The sequence below is a fragment of the Cygnus olor genome, chromosome 4 (assembly GCF_009769625.2).
Source record: "Cygnus olor isolate bCygOlo1 chromosome 4, bCygOlo1.pri.v2, whole genome shotgun sequence".
In the NCBI taxonomy this organism is placed as follows: domain Eukaryota; kingdom Metazoa; phylum Chordata; class Aves; order Anseriformes; family Anatidae; genus Cygnus; species Cygnus olor.
The window spans coordinates 15,702,641-15,723,243 of NC_049172.1; the positions used below are offsets into that span (position 1 = coordinate 15,702,641).

Consider the following 20,603-nt stretch of genomic DNA (forward strand, 5'->3'; position numbering starts at 1 on the left):
TAACAAAAAAAACTTGATAGTTAACCTCTACAACCCTGTATCTGGTGGTAACATCTGGTCTTTCAGGCTTGGACTATACTCTAGCAAGTATCTGTACTTGTTGTAAGTGAAGGAGATACACAAATCGTCCTGTAAATCCGAATTGGAAAAAAGGACTATATTTCTGGTGTGTATGTTTCCCTATCTTTGTGGAGGGACTTCCTATGAGTAACTAGAAGAGGCCTGTTAGACCACCATTATGGAGGTCCAGTGCTTGTGCCAAGAGGAAGTTAGGATGTAATTCCCCATCAGCTCTGTACAGTTCTCTGACCAAATGCTGGGACTTTGCCTTATTTTCAGTATTTGGGCTCTTGGGGATGCCTGCTATATCCTGCATGTCCCAACAGGCATTGTGCATGGATGTCCTTCCTACTGAAATTCACTTGTTCTAAAGGTGTCAGGGAAGACAGATGTAACCTTAAGCAGTGGCTTCTGTTAACAAGTAAGTCTATGCTTAAGTGGCTACAGCTGGCTGCTGTATTGGTACCACTGTGCTTAAAAGCCTTTTACTGAGAAAGCCTTGGGTTACTCTGAAGGAGAAACAATACTTTTGGATACCCTAACAATGGCATGTTTAAGCCCTAAATGCATGTTATTAATTTACATCTGTTTGTATATAATGAGAGTAATTATTGGATACCAGTTCTTTCATAAACAAATGCTTTCATAATTTGGAAGTGAATGATACTATGTAAAATAAGTATAAATGCACTACAGTGTAAATAGTTATAGAAAGGAAAAATAGCAATACAACTTCAGGTTCCTATTATACTGTTTAAAAGGTAAGCTGAAATGATGCATTTCCTCAGGTGAAGCCTCAACTTAGTGCTGACCACTTCTGTGCACACATTGTGGCTGTATGGCAGAAAATCTTCCCCAGTGCAGGAGGGGACAGTATCACTCCTAAGGAGTCCTCTCTTACCCTACAACATAAGGGCAATGACTCACACCTACAGGCTGCAGTCCTGAAGCCAACAGCTACTGCAAAGGGAGGAAATGTAAGCAAGTACTCACTGCACTCTGATTAGGTAGCTGCCTATAATTGTCCATGTATGACCAGTAAGGCAGATGAAGAAGAAAAGGCAAGATCTGTGGGGAATAAGCAGCACTTGATCACACATGATTTTTAGCTTTGTCCTATTGCTCCTAGTTTGGTTAAATTAATTGGGTTTTGTAGCTGTCATCAGCTGTTCTGAGCCCTAATGTCTTCACTGAGTGCTACTGATACAGAAGAATAATTATTCTTGCTCTACTTAAACTGAGACCGACTTGACTCAAATATGGTCTGTGAGAGTTGGCCCCCCATGCTAGTCCCTTGCCCAAATCCTTCCATCATTTTCCAGAGGGCAGGGAGCAGGCTGCATGGGGGGAAACAATCTCATCTGCATGCTTCTGCCAAACCTTTCCCCTGGAACTACTGAAGTAATGTTTTAGCCCATTTTCTTACGACAGATGAGCAGCTCCTTTGAAAAGGGAATCCATGAGGTCAGCTGCCTACTAGGTTTTCCCTTCAGACTGTCAAGTCCCTACTCTTTAGACAATAGGATGTTACTGCAGACCAATAAGTGTGGGGTGGGGAAAAAGGAAAAAGCCTTGAGTATAACTATATGTTGGGAAATATTTCCTTAGTTTTTTTTTTTTTTTTCCAGACTCCAGGAGGTATTATTCAAGAATATTACAGGAAAAACTTCCATTTTGAACATCATGAATAAATATTTGTTCTGTTCCATGCTTGTCATTTTAATTGAAATCCTAGGTAAGGAAAGGGAATTTACTGTTTGTACTACTAACAAAGCCTAAATTGTACTTATTTATATTGTATAGATGTATAATGTTTAATATCTATATTGTAAATGTTTTTTGATTGTCAGATGTTTCACTAAAGTGACATAGGGAATGCCTAAGTCACTTCATTCTGGTGCATGAGTTGCATGTGCTAGTAATCCCTGATTAAGAGGACACTGTCCAAAAAGTCTATAAGGGAACTTAGAGGCAATGAATGCCTTTATAACATGAAAGAGTCATGAGTAAGACTAGCAGCACCTTAACTACAACAGTGTTATTGAACATATATGTATGCAGTGGGGCTGTTTTCATTCCTGTCATTTTTGCAGTGTAGCCCTTTTAGCAGATGAGACTGGATGAATACAACAGCTTTTTCTCTTCCGCATGACAAAATGTTATGTGCTATCATGCTTTGATCAAGCATATGGAGCTTACTAACCACACTGGAGTAGTATGTTGATACTACGGGTGAAGAAAGTCATTTGTATAGTGAGAAAGCTTTAATGTTGTGAACGTTTGGTAGGCTAAACCACCCAAATGAGATAGTGGTGGGCAAAAGCCCTGGTGCCTAACCCCCAGTGAGCTGGGAAACGCGATGAGCTTTGTCAAAGCGCCTAGCTTTGTCCCTGGGCGGCTTCCGTGGCGGGGCGGGGACTCTAAGATGGCGGCGCCCCGGCGGCAGTCACGTGGGCGCCGCCATGTCGGGCCGGCAGGGCAACAAGCTGCCCAGCAACCTGCCCCAGCTGCAGAACCTCATCAAGCGCGACCCGACCTCCTACACCGAGGAGGTGAGGCGCCTCCGTCAGCCCCTGTGGCGCCTGGGGGGGAGAAAGGGGGGAAAAAAGGGTTAATAATTCGAGGGAGACGGTAACAGGGGCTGCCGCGGCTCCTTGTGCCTCAGTAACGCTTCCTGTGCTTGCAGTTCCTGCAGCAGTACCACCACTACCAGTCCCATGTGGAGATCTTCACCTTCCAGCCCGACAAGCCCAGCAAGGAGCTGGCGGAGCTGGTCATGTTCCTGGCGCAGGTGAGCTGCTTTTGTCCCGAAGGAAAACGTCGGAGCTGGGCTCGAGCCCCTCGCCGGGCACGGCGGCCTCCCCGCGACTGCTGGGGTTGTGAGAGGTTGTATTTCGTGTCATCTTGTTGTCAGAGCCCTCCCCGAGCTGCTGTAAAGCTGTATTTACCAAAATTTCCGTGTTATTAGCCATTTCCAGGCAGGCAAGTTTTTCTTTTGAGGCTTCGGTTCAGTTTTAAAAAGGATCTTGTAACTGCACCACGTGTTTCACATCAGTGTTTCACTGATAACTTTTCTTTTGGTGTAGATAAACTGCTATTGTATGAATAATTTTATTAGTTGCTTATAACATCTCATATTCCTGCAGCTGACTGGTAACTCAAGGTTTTTAGTAGTGAGCTCACTCCAGCCTGTCTTTGCCCAGGTTGCCCACTGCTACCCGGACCAAATGGCCAACTTCCCACAGCAGCTCAAAGAGATGCTCTCGTACCACCATACGGTGCTGGACGCAGACCTTCGAATGGTAAGGCTGCCACCAAAAGGTGTTTGGGGCAGACCATGGCCTCTGCTTCAAGTATACCTGTGAGAGTTCAGCGCTTCAAGTTTGCTTTTGCATCTTTAATAAAGATGGAAACTGGGGGGTGCTGTGAAATTGTGATTCTGATCTCTGCTTCTCCCGTACAGACCTTCTGTAAGGCTTTGATGTTGTTAAGAAACAGGAATCTGATAAATCCAACAAGTTTGCTGGAGCTCTTCTTTCAGCTGCTGCGATGTCACGATAAACTTCTACGAAAAGTAAGCTGTGATTACAAAAGCTGGGCTTGACTTCCAGTGGGTTTTGACCTGCCTAACAGAAGAAATAGTAGACAGTTCCACTGTTCATGTTTGTGAAATAAGTGGGACATGGGTCTGCTCCTTCAGAAACTGAAAGTGCCAAAGGCAAGACTCGATTTGTATATCTTATTAGTAACGAAGCATGCCGCTGTAAACACTTTTACATGCAACAGCTTGTAAGCCTGTCCTGCATTTGCAGTTGAGCAGCCTGAATGTGTCTGCAGATAAAAACCATAAGCACGTTGATGTCAGAGCAGGAATTACTGAATTCTATGTGAAAATTTTTAAGTTTTAAAAGAAAAAGTTGCTAGTAAAAGCTTTATTTCGTGTATTCTGCAAGAAACGTGAGATTGGTTGCTTTCTGTGATCAGGATTACTAAACTTGCTGTCAGAATGTACATATGAAACAGTAGTGGGATTTTTTGAGTTAAGCTTCATGCTCTTTGTTTTTCTTCCTCACTGTGCTGTAAATTAAGTACGTTTTTTTCAAATCCACAAAAATCAAGCATATATGAGGATTTACAATGTAACGTGTTGTTTTTCTAACTACAAATTAAAAGGTATCAGGTCTCTCATTTTGGTACTTGGAGGCTTTGGGGAAATTGCAGTGCATGTGCAGTGTTCCCTGTGTGACTTACAAATGTCGCTTTTTCTTTCTCCTTCTGCAGACTCTGTATACTCACATTGTGACAGACATCAAGAATGTAAATGCTAAGCACAAAAACAATAAAATAAACACAGTAAGTATTCTAGTTTTCAGGTGCACTTTGTTTTACTACTGTGTTTATAGAAGATTGGTAATAAATGTTTCCCAACTTTTTTCTTAGACACTACAGAACTTCATGTACACCATGTTGAGGGACAGCAATCCCACTGCTGCCAAGATCTCTCTGGATGTGATGATTGAACTTTACAGAAGGAATATTTGGTAGGTTTGGCAGGCCCATGCTTTTTTCCTATTTAATGTTGGGCAGCCATCTTGACATCACTCATGGCATGTTGTGCAAAATGTGATGTGGAGGGCCTCTGACTTTCAGTATATTTATCTTCTTTGTGTTCCAGTGGCTGGATTTTGTGGAGCATGGTCTAGTTGGGAAGAAATGCTGTCCTCCTTAAAGTCTCAGAGTTACTTAGGTTGAATCTTTCACATTTTAGTTGAAAATACGCAAGTTGTATGTATTGCAGTTGAAACAAGCCTTGTGCAGCTCACTTGTTTGAACGTTTGTATATGCAGCTGTTGGTATTGGCATACAGTCTGTGATGTACAGTGAAAAAATGAATTTTGTTTCTTCTTATTCTCTAAAGTCATTAGGGTAATTCTAGATGACTGATCTAATAAGTGCTTTGAGGGCTTTTTGTTGTTTTTAGGTGAAGCTGTAATATAGCTTTTATTTTTAGCAGACACCAGCTTGAAAAATTATTGCTTAGAGAAATAGTGAAAGCAGAAAAAGTGCACTGAGTGTTCAGTTGCTTTTTCAGTGCTAGTTGATGTCTAAGATGTTGCTGAATCTTCCTCTTGTGTTATAAAATGCCAGAGCAGATGTTACCCAGTGGAAAATTGCATGAGAAGATGGTAGTTTTTTCACTCAACTTTTTGACTGTAAAAACAAAGGGTTTTTTTTAAGCCCTTCAGTTTCTAATTCCGTTGTTCTTCCCAGTTCTTGTACAGAGATAAACTGCGGATATGTGTGAATACAACAAGGAATACTGCTGGTGTGCGATGTGTCTGCTGCTTTTTACGTATTTCTGAGATAAGTTAGTGACAGAGCCTTAACGGTGTAGTTCTTGTATTGCTTATTCCCAGCAGTTTCCAGCATGTGGGGAGGTGAATGGCAACGTTGCTTTACCTTGGCATTAAGAGAAACCTCAGCTGGCAGGCAGGATGCGGTGCCAGGTGGTATTTGTCATGAGGAGTTTTGATATGTAGTGTTCAAGGAAACAGTCTATTCCATGGCATGCACAAGGTCACAGCAGCTATGTTAAGATTTTTGTTGGTGTAATGGTAGGTTGAGAATTACTATAACAGAGGGAAAATTAGGATAGCTGAAAAAAATATTAGTGTTGCTGAAAAGATAAGACTTCTTGCAGTTTTAATGAGTAGATTTTTAAGTAACTAAGACTTGATATAAACTCAAAATATTTTTTAGGAGTCCTAGTTCGTGCAACTTAATTTTCTGAGAATAACTTGGAATTGTAAAACTTGAAGTAAAAGGCAATGTTTTGTTTTATTCTAGGAATGATGCCAAAACGGTCAATGTCATCACAACTGCTTGCTTTTCCAGAGTGACAAAGGTGAGGACAGAAGTCATTTGATGAGACTGGATTTAATCTAAGCTACCGTTATCCTGGGGATGCAGTTTCTTATTTCAGTACCCAAACTGCTAACAAGCTTCACTGATTATTTGTCTTTTGTTGTTTAATTTCAAAATGCCACTTTTGTTCTGGGAGTAGGACACATTTGGTGCTTAGGTGCAGAGCAGCAGAATGAGATGCTTGTCTTATTACAAGTGCAGGCTGGAGTGGGGAGGGTGGATGTACTTTCCCTTGCTACTCAGAAGAGACTGTCAGGATATTGCCACCTTATAATCAGCATCATTAAGGCATTTACTTTTTAAATGTGGAGAGAGCTGATATCTTGCCTGGGATTTGAGTGGATCTGAGGCTGCCTGTCATCTTTGTAGGTTTTCCAATGCTAGATGCTCTAAAAATGCATGTTACGGTTTGAGATACGTTCTTTCATAGTGAAAGTCCAAAAGCTGTTCCAGTTGATTAAAAACCAAAACAAACAATCAAAACCCAACAACCAACAAACCCATATAAACTAATGAAAGCTTGGAGTGCTTAGCACAGCTGATCAGGCATCGGCTGTGCAGGAGTTACCAATAATATTGGCATGGAGCAATTGCATTGCTTTGCAGAAAGCTAGGAAGATTTCAGTCTCTGGATTTGCTCCTTTCACTGGGGAATCCCAGCTGTTTTTTGATCCTTTATGTGCCTCTGGCTGATGAGGGTTAGCAGCAAAAATTGACTTTGTTCAGAATGCTTTCAGTCTTTTCAGCTTTTTCAGTCTTTTCAGCTTTTTTTTGCTTTCTTTATGTATTCTTTTCTACCAACAATTGGAAATGTTTTAGCATAACTTAAGATCAGGATGCTTGGCTGTTGTAAATACTCTTGTCTGTTTGTCATGTCCTACATTTTACTTAATTTCTCAGGTATTAGTTGCTGGTTTGAAGTTCTTCCTTGGGAAGGATGAAAGTGAGAATCAAGAGAGTGACTCAGAATCTGAGGTGAGTGTTGTGATTAAATCTTCACAACCAAAGTTCTGTTATCCTGCAGGCTTTTGACTACACCAATACATCTACTGTTGTGCTACAGAATTCTCTGTTTTGTTTCCTCCAGTTGTTGATCCACCTCACAAAAATGTTTAATTTTTTGCCACCTGGTCCCAGTTGATAGCAGGTTACCTTTACTATCTGTCTATAGCCTAAGGGCTCCCTTGCTTTCCTATACTCATTATGAAGGATGTTCTTCACTTGTAAGAGATAAGTGAGGGCTGGCCAATCCTTTTTTTTTTTAAGCTAATGAATTCGTAGATATGTAACTTTAGAGTTGTGGGAAGAGATTTTAACTTGATTTTTAAGAGGCAGGTTTAATTTTTTAGATATCCCTTCAGTTCTGCCTCTCAAACTGCATTTCCCATTTATGTACAAATGAAATAATTCAGTTACCCTGAGAAGGCTGATAACCTGCCACAATTACATTTTAGAACCTGCTAATACACGGCCATTATTGTGTGTGACTGCCTAGTACCCTGTGATTACCTAGCTGTAAAAATTACTTTCTGATGTAAATGGTTTTATGGAATTGTGATTTTAAAGGCTACTATCTCTGTATGATGAAACTTAGGTGGGAAGAGACCATTTTCAAATGTAGTATGTTGATACTTTTTGTATTTCTGCTTCCCGTTTGAAGCCTGATTTCACCTGAGTCTTGTTTTCGTTGTGTTCCTTCTGAAGGACGATGGCCCCACTGCCAGAGATCTGATGGTGCGGTATGCAACAAACAAGAAAACGACCAAGCGCAAGAAGAAACTGGAAAAAGCAATGAAGGTTCTTAGGGTGAGGAGAATGGTGTTTTGACTTGCTGGCGTTCTAGCTTAATCCTTCACATGCAGAAATCTTTTTGTTTCCACAGTCATCTTAGTTATCTTTTGTCATCTAATTTAGGTGAGGCTTCTAGAGCATACTAGCATCCACTGGTCGGGCAGTTTTCTGAAACACACTTGTCTGGGTTGTGGACTGGTTCTGCTCTTGGGTGCCCCTTTTGTGGTCCCTTACTTAGAGCATACTGTGTCTTGAGAAGCAACTTTCTGATGTGGTTCCTGTTGCCTGTTAGGTCAGGTGGTTGAAAACCTAATGCAATTGAAAAGAATGGTAGTTTACTTGCTAAAAACCAAAGCACCTCTTTTTGAAGAGAATAATGAGGAATAGCAGCTTCCAACAGCAGCCTGAAACTGAAGCACCTGCAGCTTTTTCATAGAAAGAAAAATGTCTCCTTTACTCTTCTTGCCATGCAGAAACACAAAAAGAAGAGCAAGCCAGAGGTGTTCAACTTTTCTGCTATTCACTTGATTCATGATCCCCAGGGTAAGCATGCATCGTATTCTGTTTTTCAAACTGTTTTTCCCAGATACTAAAGTTTAGACAAAACTCTGCAAGGAGAATGAAAGTAGACACAAATGCGATAATAGGATGTTTTTTTACACTTAAAACACTTAAAATGTGAGACAATCTTGTTGCACTTGTCATAGTGGAACACGTGTAGGTGGCCAGACAAGGAAGAAGGAGCTATACTGCACCATCTGCTTTGGGTTGCTACAAATCAGGATGTGTCTTTCAGCTTATATCTTGTATGTGTGAAGGCCATAGTTTGTGCGAAAGGGAAGTAGTTTATCTTCTGCAGCTTTTTTAGCTTACGCCTTTGTAGAATTGTATTCCTATTATCAGTCTGCCATTTGTCTAATACCATTTGACTCATTCACAGTCTCATGTAGTGAAACTCTGGGGATTTTGTTTTTCAGATGGGTTGAAATGCATCTTTTTAAAACAAACAAACAAACTAGCTTTAAATACTGACCCTGTATTTATGATGTTGCAGAGCTTCTGCTTTGTGTCCTTTCTTTTGGACCCGTGTGCAGCTTTAGATTTTCTAGGCATGTGAGAGGAAAAATAAAGAACTGGGAGCAGTGCTTTGAGCACCTTAAGTTTCTTCTGTGCAAGGACAATGGAGCTTTAAAGAAAAACTAAACAACAACAGAACTTGACTATCTTTTTTTAACCCAGTCTCAGCTGAGTTTGGCACAGTGCCTTTTGAGAGTACCACAAACCTATTACTGCTTCTTCTAGACTTTGCAGAGAAACTGCTGAAGCAGCTGGAGAACTGTAAGGAACGATTTGAAGTGAAGATGATGCTCATGGACCTAATATCTAGGCTAGTTGGAATCCATGAGGTACATAATAACTTTGTAATGGCCTGACGGTTGGGTGGTGGTGTGCTCTGGCCTTGTGCCTCTGGAAAGTGAGTTAATTTTCCTGTATGTTGAAAAATGAAGCTGAGTATACCCATGGAGTTGCTAGTGGGCTTTATGGTATGGCACAGTGATGTAGGCTTGTATAGTACTAAGTGAATTCAGCTTGAGAAGGCTGGTGGTGTGTAATAGTTGGGATGTTGTGACTAGAGGGGAAAATGCCTATTTAAAAACTTGTGTCTTCAGTGTAGTTTTTTAATTGAGTCTAGCAATAGCTTAAGAACACCACTCTGAGGTATAACCAAGTGTGATCAGACTTCCTCAAGAATCTGTTCCTCTCGGGGGCTCTGTGGGGCGAGGGAAATACTAGTCCTTGCAGGTATCCTCAAGGCTAACAAAAAGGTGGAAATGCTCACTGGGGCTGTATGAGCACTCTTGAATATAGGGAGCATGAGAAAGTCCAGTTGTTTTTTTTGACACTACTGGGTTCACGCCTAGGCACATACAGCTGCCACTTTGTGCTTTGGTCTCTGCCCAAAGCGTTCATCGCAGTGACCAGGTCATCTGAATTGTCAGGTCTTGCACATCACGGAGACCCCAGTGTTGCAGTGGTGTCAAACCTGAGCCCACGCTATTTCCTCATTGCATAAAGGTTACGTAGAACTTACCACGTGTAAGTCTGAGTCCAGGAGGAATATGAAGTACTTGTCACTTGGGAGGTGTGTGTCCAGGTGTTAGGCTGCTTCAGCATCAAATATTTATTTAGGCTTGCTGGAGAAGTTAGTGAAGGGACTCAGACGCTAAATGAGCATGAATTTAGGGACAGTCTCTGTTTTGAGAAGACTATGTTCCTGAAGCTATGGGAAGAAGTGGCACATCATTGTGCAGGAGACCACCCAATTGGATTTCTGTGCAGTCAAACAAGAACCACTGTGGATTTCAGATTTTGGCATTGAGTCTTAATTTCCTTTGAAAAAGTCCCTTCCTCACCTCCATGTATTTCAAGTTCAAGACAGGTGAATGTGTTACACAGTAAAATCTGAGGCATTTGCAGAGCAGGCTGTGTAGGCTTGTTGATTGTTTACAGCATGTCAGGTTATAAAAGTGATCTCAAAAGAGAAGCGACTAACCTGTTACAACTTTTATCTTTCCTGCAGCTTTTTCTTTTTAATTTCTACCCCTTCATTCAGAGATTTCTACAGCCCCATCAGAGAGGTAAGCAGCTACTAGTTGATAACAGTGTCGGTCTGTCATTTCACATGTACAGTCACTTCCTAAGTGGTGCTGTGAGTAGGTAGCAGTAGCAAAGTTGGAAGCAAGAATAGTCCAGGGATTGTGGATGAAGGAGGCAAAAGGCTCCAGTTGTCCAAAACTGGACTTTCATGGAAGCTGTGTCCACTTGATGCTCTTAAGTGTTTGAGAAACTTCAGCAATGGGATCAAGTGAGTTCCTAGTTCCTTGCAAACCTGACTTGTTGAGCACAGCTGTGACTGCCTTTTGCTGCTTTTTTCCTTCTGTTTCACTCTAGAAAGGAAACGCGTATTTTGGTGTAGCTGGCTATTAAGGGTCTGCAGTGCTGTTGGGGTAGAGATCCAGATGTGTTCCTAATGCTTTGTGAGAGAGGAGTACAAGATGTCTCAAATAACTTCAGCCTGAAACAGCTTTGAGGCTTAGAAGCTTAGGATCTCATTGAGTTAGCTGTATTGGTGGATGTGGGTAATGGCCAAAATAAGTTGCACTGATGTACTTGGACATCTTCTCCCTCTTCCTTTTTATTTTTACTTCCAGAAGTGACAAAGATTCTTCTGTTTGCGGCGCAAGCTTCGCATCAGCTAGTACCACCTGAGGTCAGTATTCCATAAACTTTTGGTGATGTTAAAATGGACAGCGTGCAAGCTGGAAGTGTTAAGTGCATTCACTGGGGGTGGGGGACAAGGAATCCGGTCAGACCCTTTTTCTTGAAAACCGCGTGGGAATTTTTGCTCTCATTGACAATTTCTGCAAGTTCCAGGTGGTTGTTTTTTGTAAAGGGATACAACCCCAATGCTCAAGGTCTTCAATTTCTGCAGGAGAGTTTGTCTAGAAGTTATTTGCAGGCTATAGTGTTAAGTCACAAGCTCTGCCTTTCTGTGAAAAGAGCTCTGTTAATAAGATGTAATCACCTCACAATTATATTAAATAGTAAGTATATTTACCCTTTCTTCTGTATTTTCAGATTATCCAGTCAGTGTTGATGACCATCGCCAACAACTTTGTCACTGACAAGAATTCTGGGGAGGTCATGACTGTAGGGTGAGTACAGAATTTTATTACAACCGTAAAACTCTGAATGTGGAAAAATATTTTCCATTTTTTAAAATGACCTTCAGCCTATTCCTGTCATTCATCTTTGCTTTTAAGAACCTGCTTGAATAAAAACAAGACAGTAAACATAAACTTCCCTTAATTTTCTTGTCAGTGTTGTAAATTCCTCAGCGCAATGGGTTTCTGTATTTAGCCAGTGCTGTGACTTAACTCTTTCGGATTTTGTGATGGCCTTTTTTGATTTCTTGTTTGGTCTTGTGTTTTTCTTCCTTCCCAAGTACTATGTTATTTCTAGTTTGAGGGTACACCCTCTTGTGTTTGAATCAAAATAACTTTCATTTGTATACACAGAGTGAGTAGACAGCATCGTAATTCAGGACTTTTACTGTCTAGTAGATTAAATTTTATTATTGACAACAAATTCAAGTGTTGCTGTTAGTGAAACTATAAAGTGCTTGCTATCTCTGTTGAAGAAAGTATGCTTTTGTAATAGGTCTGGTGCAGGCAGAGTAGAATATGACCAGTAAATGTAGGAGAGAGCTGAGCTGTGCCTGAAGAAGATGAAGTAGTTGGCGGGGGAAGCTACTGTGGGCAGCTATGTTTTGAATATTTTCATGAACTACTTTTTTCCTCTTAACATGGTTATAGTCCAGCAACAAATTTAGTGTATTGTGTGTGTGCATGAAGATGATTTAAAAAGAAACGTGGTGTAAGCACACAGGCTTCCTTTATAGTGTTGTTTGTCTGCCCATGCTTGACAGGAGAATTATTTCTTGATTTTGGCCTGGCCTAGGCCTGGTGATAGTTTGACAGCTTTTTGCAAATATGTGTGGTTGGACCTAGCTTTTAGTTGCAGAATCCTGAGGTCCAAGATCCTACAAAATACTAGGTAGAGAGTGTAGAGTATGGACCAAGGATGGAAGTTTTGGAAGTTTTGGAAGAAGTTTTGGAGAACTATGGCAGAGAGCATCCTGTTATGTTCCCCTCTGTTACACCTAACGCTTCAGAAGATTCATCAAGTTTGAGATAATTCAGTCTCTTACTGGGCCAGTGAGTGTCTCTCCCAACCATGTTATTCAGGAAAATATTTCACTTTGAATTTTTAGAATCAATGCAATAAAAGAAATCACAGCGAGATGTCCGTTAGCCATGACTGAAGATCTGCTCCATGACCTTGCTCACTACAAGACTCATAAAAATAAAAGTGAGTATGTTATATGGATATGACTCTTAGATCTTTCTTACTTTTTTCTTGTCATCTGGTCCTCTGTTATAGCATTCATAATAGTACTGCATTTTCTGGTGGGCTGAGAGGTATCATTTTTAATGTCTGTTGCATTTCTATGCATATACTTAGTCAAACAGTAATGGGTAGTTACGGCAAGGGAAACAGCTGACAGAACTGGAGAAGGGCAGCTGCTTGTTAACAAAGATTTGGCCCTGAGAGCTGGATCCTGCATTGGAGAAATCAGTGGGAGGTAGTATTTCAGAAAATACATGAGTAGGCTGTAATACTGTTTATCTCAGTGCACTGTGGTTTGCTCAGGATTCTGCTTTACTATACTTAGTCCTGACTCTTATTTTTCTGGCTAGATGTGATGATGTCTGCAAGAACTCTGATACACCTCTTCCGTTCGCTGAACCCAGAGATGCTACAGAAGAAATACAGAGTAAGTGTTTCCTCTGCATTGCGTTCACTATAAATGTAAGCTTATGTGCTCAAAAATAACTACTACTCTCAGAGCCTCTTGAGAATGTGATGGAATCACACGTTTTTTCTCTCCAGGCCTTTTCCCTTGCTGCATTTTGACATGGCTTTCTCTTGTTCCAAGGCTTCTTTAGTTCAGACTCATCAAACTTATTGACAGAAGCTTCATGCTGCAGAAGCCTGTCTTCCTGCAGTTTGTTCAACTTCTTTATAGTAATTCAGGATCTTTTCATGTTTCATCAGGCGGAATTTCTTTCCTACAACTCCACCCCGTATTTTTATAGGCTTGTGTGAGTTAAGATGGCAGCCTCCTTAATATGTGTTTTATTTACTTACAGGGTAAACCTACTGAAGCCTCGGTGGAAGCCAGGATTCATGAATATGGAGAACTGGATGCCAAAGACTATATTCCAGGAGCAGAAGTACTGGAGGTTGTGAATGAAGAGGAAAAAGGAGAAAACCAAGAGGAAGGTTGGCCTTTTTTCTTTATTACTTCCATGTTGTGCATCATTGCTGCTAAGATTTTATTTGGACTTGGTGTTCATGCATTTCATTTGCTGCTGTCACATGCTGCATGGTTTGTATGTGTCCGTATTTATCCATTAAGAAGCACTTATACTGTCCTCAAGTCAAGTGCAATTTATCCTGAGAGATCTGATAGTCACTGCATTGCTTCATATAAGGGAGAGAGGAGAGGGAGGAAAGAGGGATTTTGAACAGCAGAGAGAAGCAAAATAGGTCATAGAGAGCAACTTTGCTTTAAATTGCATTGCTTCCTTCCTTGGGATATATAAAGTGGAGGGGGCCGGAAATGTTGCTGAACGCAGTGTGGTAAGGATTAGCATTTGTAAACTAGTGTTTCTTCAGAGATTCTCCTAAATGCAGCTGCTTGTTTTGAGGGCCTTGAACATAACTTGAGAGTTACGCTTTACAAAGCATAGGGTTTTGGTACAATTTGCTGCAACAGTGACTTGCTGTAAACTGATTAGCTATCCTCTATGATTGGCATTCTTTAGAATGAAAGAAATGTATGTAAATGCATTTCCTGTAAAGGCTTTGATCACCATTGTTGCAGGTTTATTTAAGTTCATAACAAAAATCTTTTAAAGAGACTGCAGCTCACAGTAATGACAAGATAGAACAGGTTTTAACAAGTCTGTTGTGTGTGTTCAAATATCTTACGCTGCCGTATGTGGTTATCACTAAAAATTGGTGTCCATAGCTGTACGTGCGCACGATGTAGGTGCGCTAAGAAATGAAGGCTGAGATGTCTTTGTACAGCTCTGAATCAGTTGCTTTCAGAGTTACACCGTGTGATGCTTTGACTTTGCAGGCCAGGTAGAATTTGGTAGCTGAACTTGCCAGTGGGACAGCATGAGAGCTACTGGTTTGTTCAACCGTGGATGTCTAGAAATATTACTCCCAACTAATGATCAAATGTGTGAAGTATCTTAAGTCTTATGAACGTCTATGTAGTTCTGAGGCTGGGATGCTGAGATCCTACAGTTTTGAGTGTGTTCCTGAGCACAAATGTAGTTAGGTAGTAAAAGGCAGTGAGAGCTTAGGATCCACTCTGAAATTATTTGAAATGCAAAAAGTTCAACCAGCTCTGTACTAGCAGCTCTGTGCATTTGTTCCCTTGAGCAGATGGATGGGAAAGTGCTAGTATGAGTGAGGGGGAAGATGATGAAGATGGAGAGTGGATTGACGTCCACCACTCTTCAGATGAGGAGCAGCAAGAAGTGGTGAGTTCCAAGCGTATTCTACCCCAAATAGAAAAGGGACTTGTTAATAGCAGTCCACATTCTCATGTTCTACCTTCTCACGGCTGCTCATAACTACCTGCATGGTAACTTGACCAAAATCAGTGAGTTGAAGTATGTTTTTGCACCTGTGCTGAAATATGTTTGCTCTCAGGGTGAGGGGGGAGAGTTGGGGAATTCTCTTCCAATGCTAAGCTCCTTCAAAGCTATGTTAACTTTCAACTACTTAATATTTCAGAGGAAATAAGTACTCCTTTTTTTTTTTAATACCACATGTTAGATATGACTCTTAAGAATTCTAATAACTGTTTGTAGCGTTTCCCAACGTTGTTCCCCCTGTGTGGATATTTGGGAGGCAATAGTGTCATGGATTGTAGAACAAATGGTTTGCAGAGCTCTGGATGATTGTTCTTTTGTACTTGTTTCGAAGGCAGAGAAGATGAAAAGCATGCCTATAGAGGAACGGAAAGCTAAAGCTGCAGCAGTCAGTACAAGCAGGCTGCTAACTCAAGAAGACTTCCACAAAATACGTCTTGCTCAGCTCTCCAAAGAGCTTAATTCTGCACCAGGCAAAGCTGCAAAGAGGAAAAATATTGAAATAGATGAGGAAGAGGAGAGCAGGTAGGATGTGAAATATTGTCAAGTGCATTTTTTCCCCACAGTCTGGTGATAAAATTTTTAATTGCCTTAGGGTACAGAGCTCTGCTCTTGGCCGTTATCCCATGGTGGCAGGTAGCAAACAGCCACATGGCCTAGAATGGATCCTGGCCTGGGGGATTTATTTATACCTGGGAGAAAAAAGCAAGAGGGGCCAATGGAAACCGGGACTAGTTTCTTTGTTCAGAGGAATAGGAGTGTTACTTTTTTAGCAGTAGTTGCAAGTCTGTATCTCCAGAGTTTCTTAAATGTTGTGGTTCAAGCTGGACTCAAAAAACAGTCATGAGAGAATTTTGTAAGGGTTGTCCCAAGCATGAGGATTAGCCTGAGAGGAAGAACAAAAAGTGCCTGTGTGAACATGTATAGGGGAACAATGGCCTGAGAGATGGGTGAGAGACAAAAGGTCAGGAGGACATTTTGTTGTTCTGGCCAGATGATGTTTTGTGTGTGACAGCCTTCTGTTGAATTTCTGTGTGCGTAGGGGCGAGTTGCTTTCACTCAGAGATATCGAACATCTACATAAGAAGCCGAAGTCAGACAAGGAGACAAGATTGGCAACTGCAATGGTGAGGAACCGGGCTGTTTCATATCCTCTTTTTAGACATTTGTGGGGTTTGTGTTCTTGTCTCCTGTGGAATAAGGAGGTGGTGTTGAATCTGTAAGACAGATGCCCAGCTGCCATCTGTGTTTTGATTGTTATTTTTTACTATTGCATCGTGGCTGTAACTGAGAAGCAACCTCTTGCTGGTCGCAGGTGAAGATGAAAATACAGACACCCCCATTTTCACTGATACTTAATACAGCCAGCATGGAGGAATGCAGTTAATACACACAGGAAGTCATACTGAATCTGGATGTATACTTGCTGCTCTAGAACCTGTCACCCTAGCAGCTGACGTTTACTGTAGGGAAGGACAAATGGCCTTCTCTTATTATGGTGTGTTGTCTACTCTAGGCTGGAAAAACAGACAGAAAAGAATTTGTGAAAAAGAAAACAAGAATTAACCCATTTGCCAGCTCTACCAATAAAGAGAAGAAAAAGCAGAAGAACTTTATGATGATGAGATACAGCCGTAATGTCCGGACCAAAAATAAGCGTTCTTTCAGGGAAAAACAGGTAACATTTAATGTTGAAATTAGATGGGGCAGTCTGAGCAATAAACTTGTAATGTTGGTGAAGTGCTTTCTATCCTATACCCTAAGATTTTGGTGTTTAATTTGATGGATTAATCACTGGAAAAGGTTGTGAGCTAGGTTGCTTCCCATGAAACCTACCCAGAGGAAGTATATCAGAGACTGGGGGGGTGGAGGAGAATGCTTTGTCAGAATCTGCTCGTGACTATGCACGAAGAACCATGCACTGTTGCAAAATCATGGGTAGGCTAGCAAGATGATTAAAATGTGGTTTGATTTCTTTTTTCCCTTTAAGCAATAACAGATCATGTTCAAACTCATATTGTGATAGAAGAAATCTTTCCCACGATACAGTGGAGTTGGTCTTCAGGACAAGCTTCTAGCGTGTGTTTCTTTACTCCCCATAGTCTGTCTTTGACCTTTCTCCTATTACTGTCATATTATGGACTCAGCTGTCCTGGCTTGAGGTCATCTGATAGCTTGATACAAATGCACTTAAGGCTCAGATGCAATTGCTCTTTAGAACTTTTTAAAGCTAATCAGAAAAATAAGTCACTTCCTTGGTTTAGCCTGCTGCCATAGTTTGGCAATACTCTGTTCTCAGTGGTGATGCCCATACCTTCTACTGCTTCCTCAGTTACGAGCTTAGCTATGGGGCTGATGCAGGATTCAAAACAGTCTTCCCAAAATCACATGTAAGTTAAAAATGCATCTGTTCGGTAGTCCAGTTACCGTGTGTTCCCACAGGCAGCTGTGCCAGGGTAGCTGAAGGGATAACTAAAAGGTGAGGCAGAAACTTAAGGTTGATGACTTTGTCCCTGAGGGTACTGGCCAGGGAGCCCATGTAGCTTCCCCACACAGCTGGGGTTAGATGAAGTGGCAGACATGGAGTGTGGACAGAGCCCCCTCACTTCTGTGATGCATCACAGCTGGGGTTAATGCCTAAACTGTGGCAGCTGTTGCTGGTGTTAATACAGGCATATTGTTTTGCCCTACTGTGTTTCACCTTGGCAGGGTAGATCTGTGTTAACAACAAAAATCAGCCTTAAAATCCATTTATCTAACCTGGCAGGTGGCCAGTCAGGAGTGTTACAGGGTGTTATAAAACTGAACTACTTTGAAGGTGTTCTGAGGAAAAACTTCTAGAATAATCCAAGTGTGCAGGCTTCTTTTTTTCTGTGTTACTGATTTGTGTTTACTTTAGTGCTGTCTTGTGGTAGGGCATGTTCAGGTGCTGCTTTTACAAACCCTCCTCTGTCCTTGTGAGTTGTTCCCAGGATCATATTAAGTTGTTGTGTATTTGTTGGCCATTTGTTGTCTTAACAGCAACAATACTGAAAAAGTTTATAGACTCAACAGGAAGTATTTCTTGAGTATTTCTGTTGAAGAAGAAGACTTGGACTAATATCCTGTATAGTCTTTTGTTTTTTATCATTCTGCTTTGCCTCATATAAGGCTGACACCTTAGCCCAGTACTTAAAACACAGAAAATGTAGCAAATCAACAGTCCACGTGCTTTTAGGAAACTACTGTTAATTCTCTGTCCTTCTCTTGAGAAGTTGGGTGTAATTTTAGCCCAAGAGTTTTGGATTAGCTGCTGAGATAGGATTCTTAGCAGTTTGTTCTTTTAAAACAAACTTTTCTTTAAAAAGCAGGTGTCCATGTGCTCAAAAACATCTCCATTGTAGTGTAGTGCCTTTAATCTTTTTTTTTTCTGAGATTATACTGACTCTTAAACTTGGCTCCCTGTTTTTATAAAGTCATCTTGAATGTTTTCAGTCCTTACTCCTGATTTAATGTTGAGTTCCAGTGTAACAGCTAAACAGTGAAATGAAAGTACCCTTCTACTTCCTTCTAATTTAAGTTAGACCACAGCATCAGTCCTGTTGATGGTGATTGGGAAGTACTGTAAAATAAAAGTGGGTTGGAGTACTCTAGTTTTTAAGATAATTCCTTCTGCTGTCCTCCTCAGTGGTAGAATAAAATGGAATGTTGTCTATAGTCAAGATCTAAATCCTTTTACCAACAAAAATGTGTATAATATATCACTTTAAAGAGACTGTGTATGGCACTCATTAAAAATTGCAGCATCTCCTCCTTCCTACCCTTGAAAAGCAGCTTTGTAATAATCTCAAAAAATTCCTGTTAATCCTACTTAGCTCTCAGCTGGACTGAAGTTTTTTTCTCATCTCTTCTTGCCAAACAAGTCTTTAGAAGAACAACTTGTTACTCTATCCTTTTCCTAACTATGTAGGATCTTAAATGATGATCTGATGCATTGAGGAATGTTTTATTTTTTGAAGCCCTACTCTTTCCCTAACTATACTGTTTAACTAAGCAACCACAGCATTTCTGCCAGTGTGTTAGCACTTGCCAGTTACTGCTCCCAGTTTTAGCTGATCAATTATTAATATTTCTCTGAGATTGAATAAATTTTAGGAGTCTTCCTTAGTATTATGCTTCCTTAATGAGAATAGCTTAACGAGACTTACCATCAATTAGATGTCTGCATAAGTGCTACCAAAAGTTCTTAATTTTACAGCTGAAGATAATGCTGTACTCCTGTTTTCTGTAGAAATCTATAAACAATTTCTTAATTGCATTCTGATATTTTACTACCTTCCAGCTTCTTGCATCAGATTCAGGTTGTCTGTATTCACAGCCAGGTTTGAGTGGCTTTTGAACTTGAGTATAGGTAGTCATAAAACGGCAGTAGGAACGATCTGTGTGGCTAGCTCTTTTGTCTGGGATCTGCCTACTCAATGCTGTTGTAGTTACAGTGTTACTAGCACCTGAGTCAACTGGTTTAAAGACAATTCAGGTTAATTTTTCATCTTGCAGTCTTACTTATCTGTAATACATAAAAGCCTCTATAAATGTCTATCTCAGCATAGATGATGGAAGCTGTTAGCTGTAGCATTCTCTTAAAAAGTTTGGTGATCTTATCTGCAAATGTCTGGTTCCTACAATACCAATGGGATGTGTATGATGGGCATATTGAAGAGGATTGTCAGTGTGATACTGTTTCCTTAATAGTTAAAGTTAAGAGTTTGAAATACCTGAATATCCCTCTTGTTTCATATTCCAGCTGGCTCTTAGAGATGCACTTCTGAGACAGAGAAAACGGCTGCTGAAATAAAATGGTAAAGGAGAAGAATAGTTAATCATCCTTGAAGAAACAGGAAACTTAGAAATGCTTATTTTCCATTCTCTTAAAGAAGGGAAGAAAAAAGTACTGAATTGCCTTACGGATTCATCTCTACTCTGTTCAGAATTATAAATTGAAGGCTGCTGCGAAGCTGGATATTGCATCTATAGGACAGACCAAAGAGGCCTTAATCCTTGCAGGCTTTTGGTTTTTAAAGCATTCTAGGAAATAAGGTAGTTGTCTTTTATTGAATATAATTTATTTACAGCTGTTTTTGTATGTGTAAGTATTAATTAAAACATACAACCTCACTGTAAAAACTATTTGACTTGATTCAGTTAATGAATAGATAATTGGAAGGAAAATGAATATTCCAACTCAACCCTTAAACATAACATACACACTTTATACCTGTCTTACCGCTGTGATTTCACAGACTTAGTAAGTGGTTGTTTTTAAGATGTTTACTACTAATAAAACCAAATGGAGGGAAAGAACAGCTTAGTCTATGAAGGTAACAAGAATAAAATTAACACATGGGAGGGGGCCTCCATATTTCCATTTAAATAGAAGGGTAATGTCACATGCAGGAGAAATATGCAGTCTTGTTCTCCCATATCTATGCGTTGTTTGGTAATGCTTGTGTTTGATTTTTTGTGAGAATGTGTGAGAAAAACATTGGTCTATGC

The 20,603-nt window shown here is 40.5% G+C and overlaps 1 protein-coding gene across 2 annotated transcripts; it reads left to right on the plus strand.

Moving 5' to 3' along the window:
• The first annotated feature begins 2,456 nt into the window (after positions 1 to 2,456).
• SDAD1 (SDA1 domain containing 1) lies at positions 2,457 to 19,987 on the plus strand. 2 transcript variants are annotated; one of them, XM_040555535.1, is made up of 22 exons: positions 2,457 to 2,612; positions 2,747 to 2,851; positions 3,264 to 3,362; positions 3,524 to 3,634; positions 4,342 to 4,413; positions 4,501 to 4,601; positions 5,908 to 5,965; positions 6,886 to 6,960; positions 7,690 to 7,791; positions 8,250 to 8,319; positions 9,079 to 9,182; positions 10,358 to 10,415; positions 10,989 to 11,047; positions 11,416 to 11,492; positions 12,611 to 12,708; positions 13,098 to 13,174; positions 13,551 to 13,683; positions 14,860 to 14,957; positions 15,406 to 15,596; positions 16,114 to 16,198; positions 16,588 to 16,749; positions 19,855 to 19,987. In XM_040555535.1, the coding sequence occupies exons 1-22, from the start codon at positions 2,523 to 2,525 to the stop codon at positions 19,903 to 19,905; spliced, it is 2,076 nt and encodes a 691-aa protein (XP_040411469.1). In that variant the 5' UTR covers positions 2,457 to 2,522; the 3' UTR covers positions 19,906 to 19,987. The 2 variants fall into 2 exon arrangements, with proteins under 2 accessions (XP_040411469.1, XP_040411468.1); XM_040555534.1 differs by having other exon boundaries at positions 2,471 to 2,612; positions 3,264 to 3,634.
• The last annotated feature ends 616 nt before the right edge of the window (positions 19,988 to 20,603 follow it).

What these genes read in the sequence shown, in the direction of transcription:
- SDAD1 (XM_040555534.1), top strand. Translation starts at nt 2,486, where the DNA reads ATGGCGGCGCCCCGGCGGCAGTCACGTGGGCGCCGCCATGTCGGGCCG. An exon ending in AGAGTGACTCAGAATCTGAG is followed by an intron (nt 6,961 to 7,689) that starts GTGAGTGTTGTG and finishes TTCCTTCTGAAG; the next exon opens with GACGATGGCCCCACTGCCAG. An exon ending in CAAGATTGGCAACTGCAATG is followed by an intron (nt 16,199 to 16,587) that starts GTGAGGAACCGG and finishes TGTCTACTCTAG; the next exon opens with GCTGGAAAAACAGACAGAAA.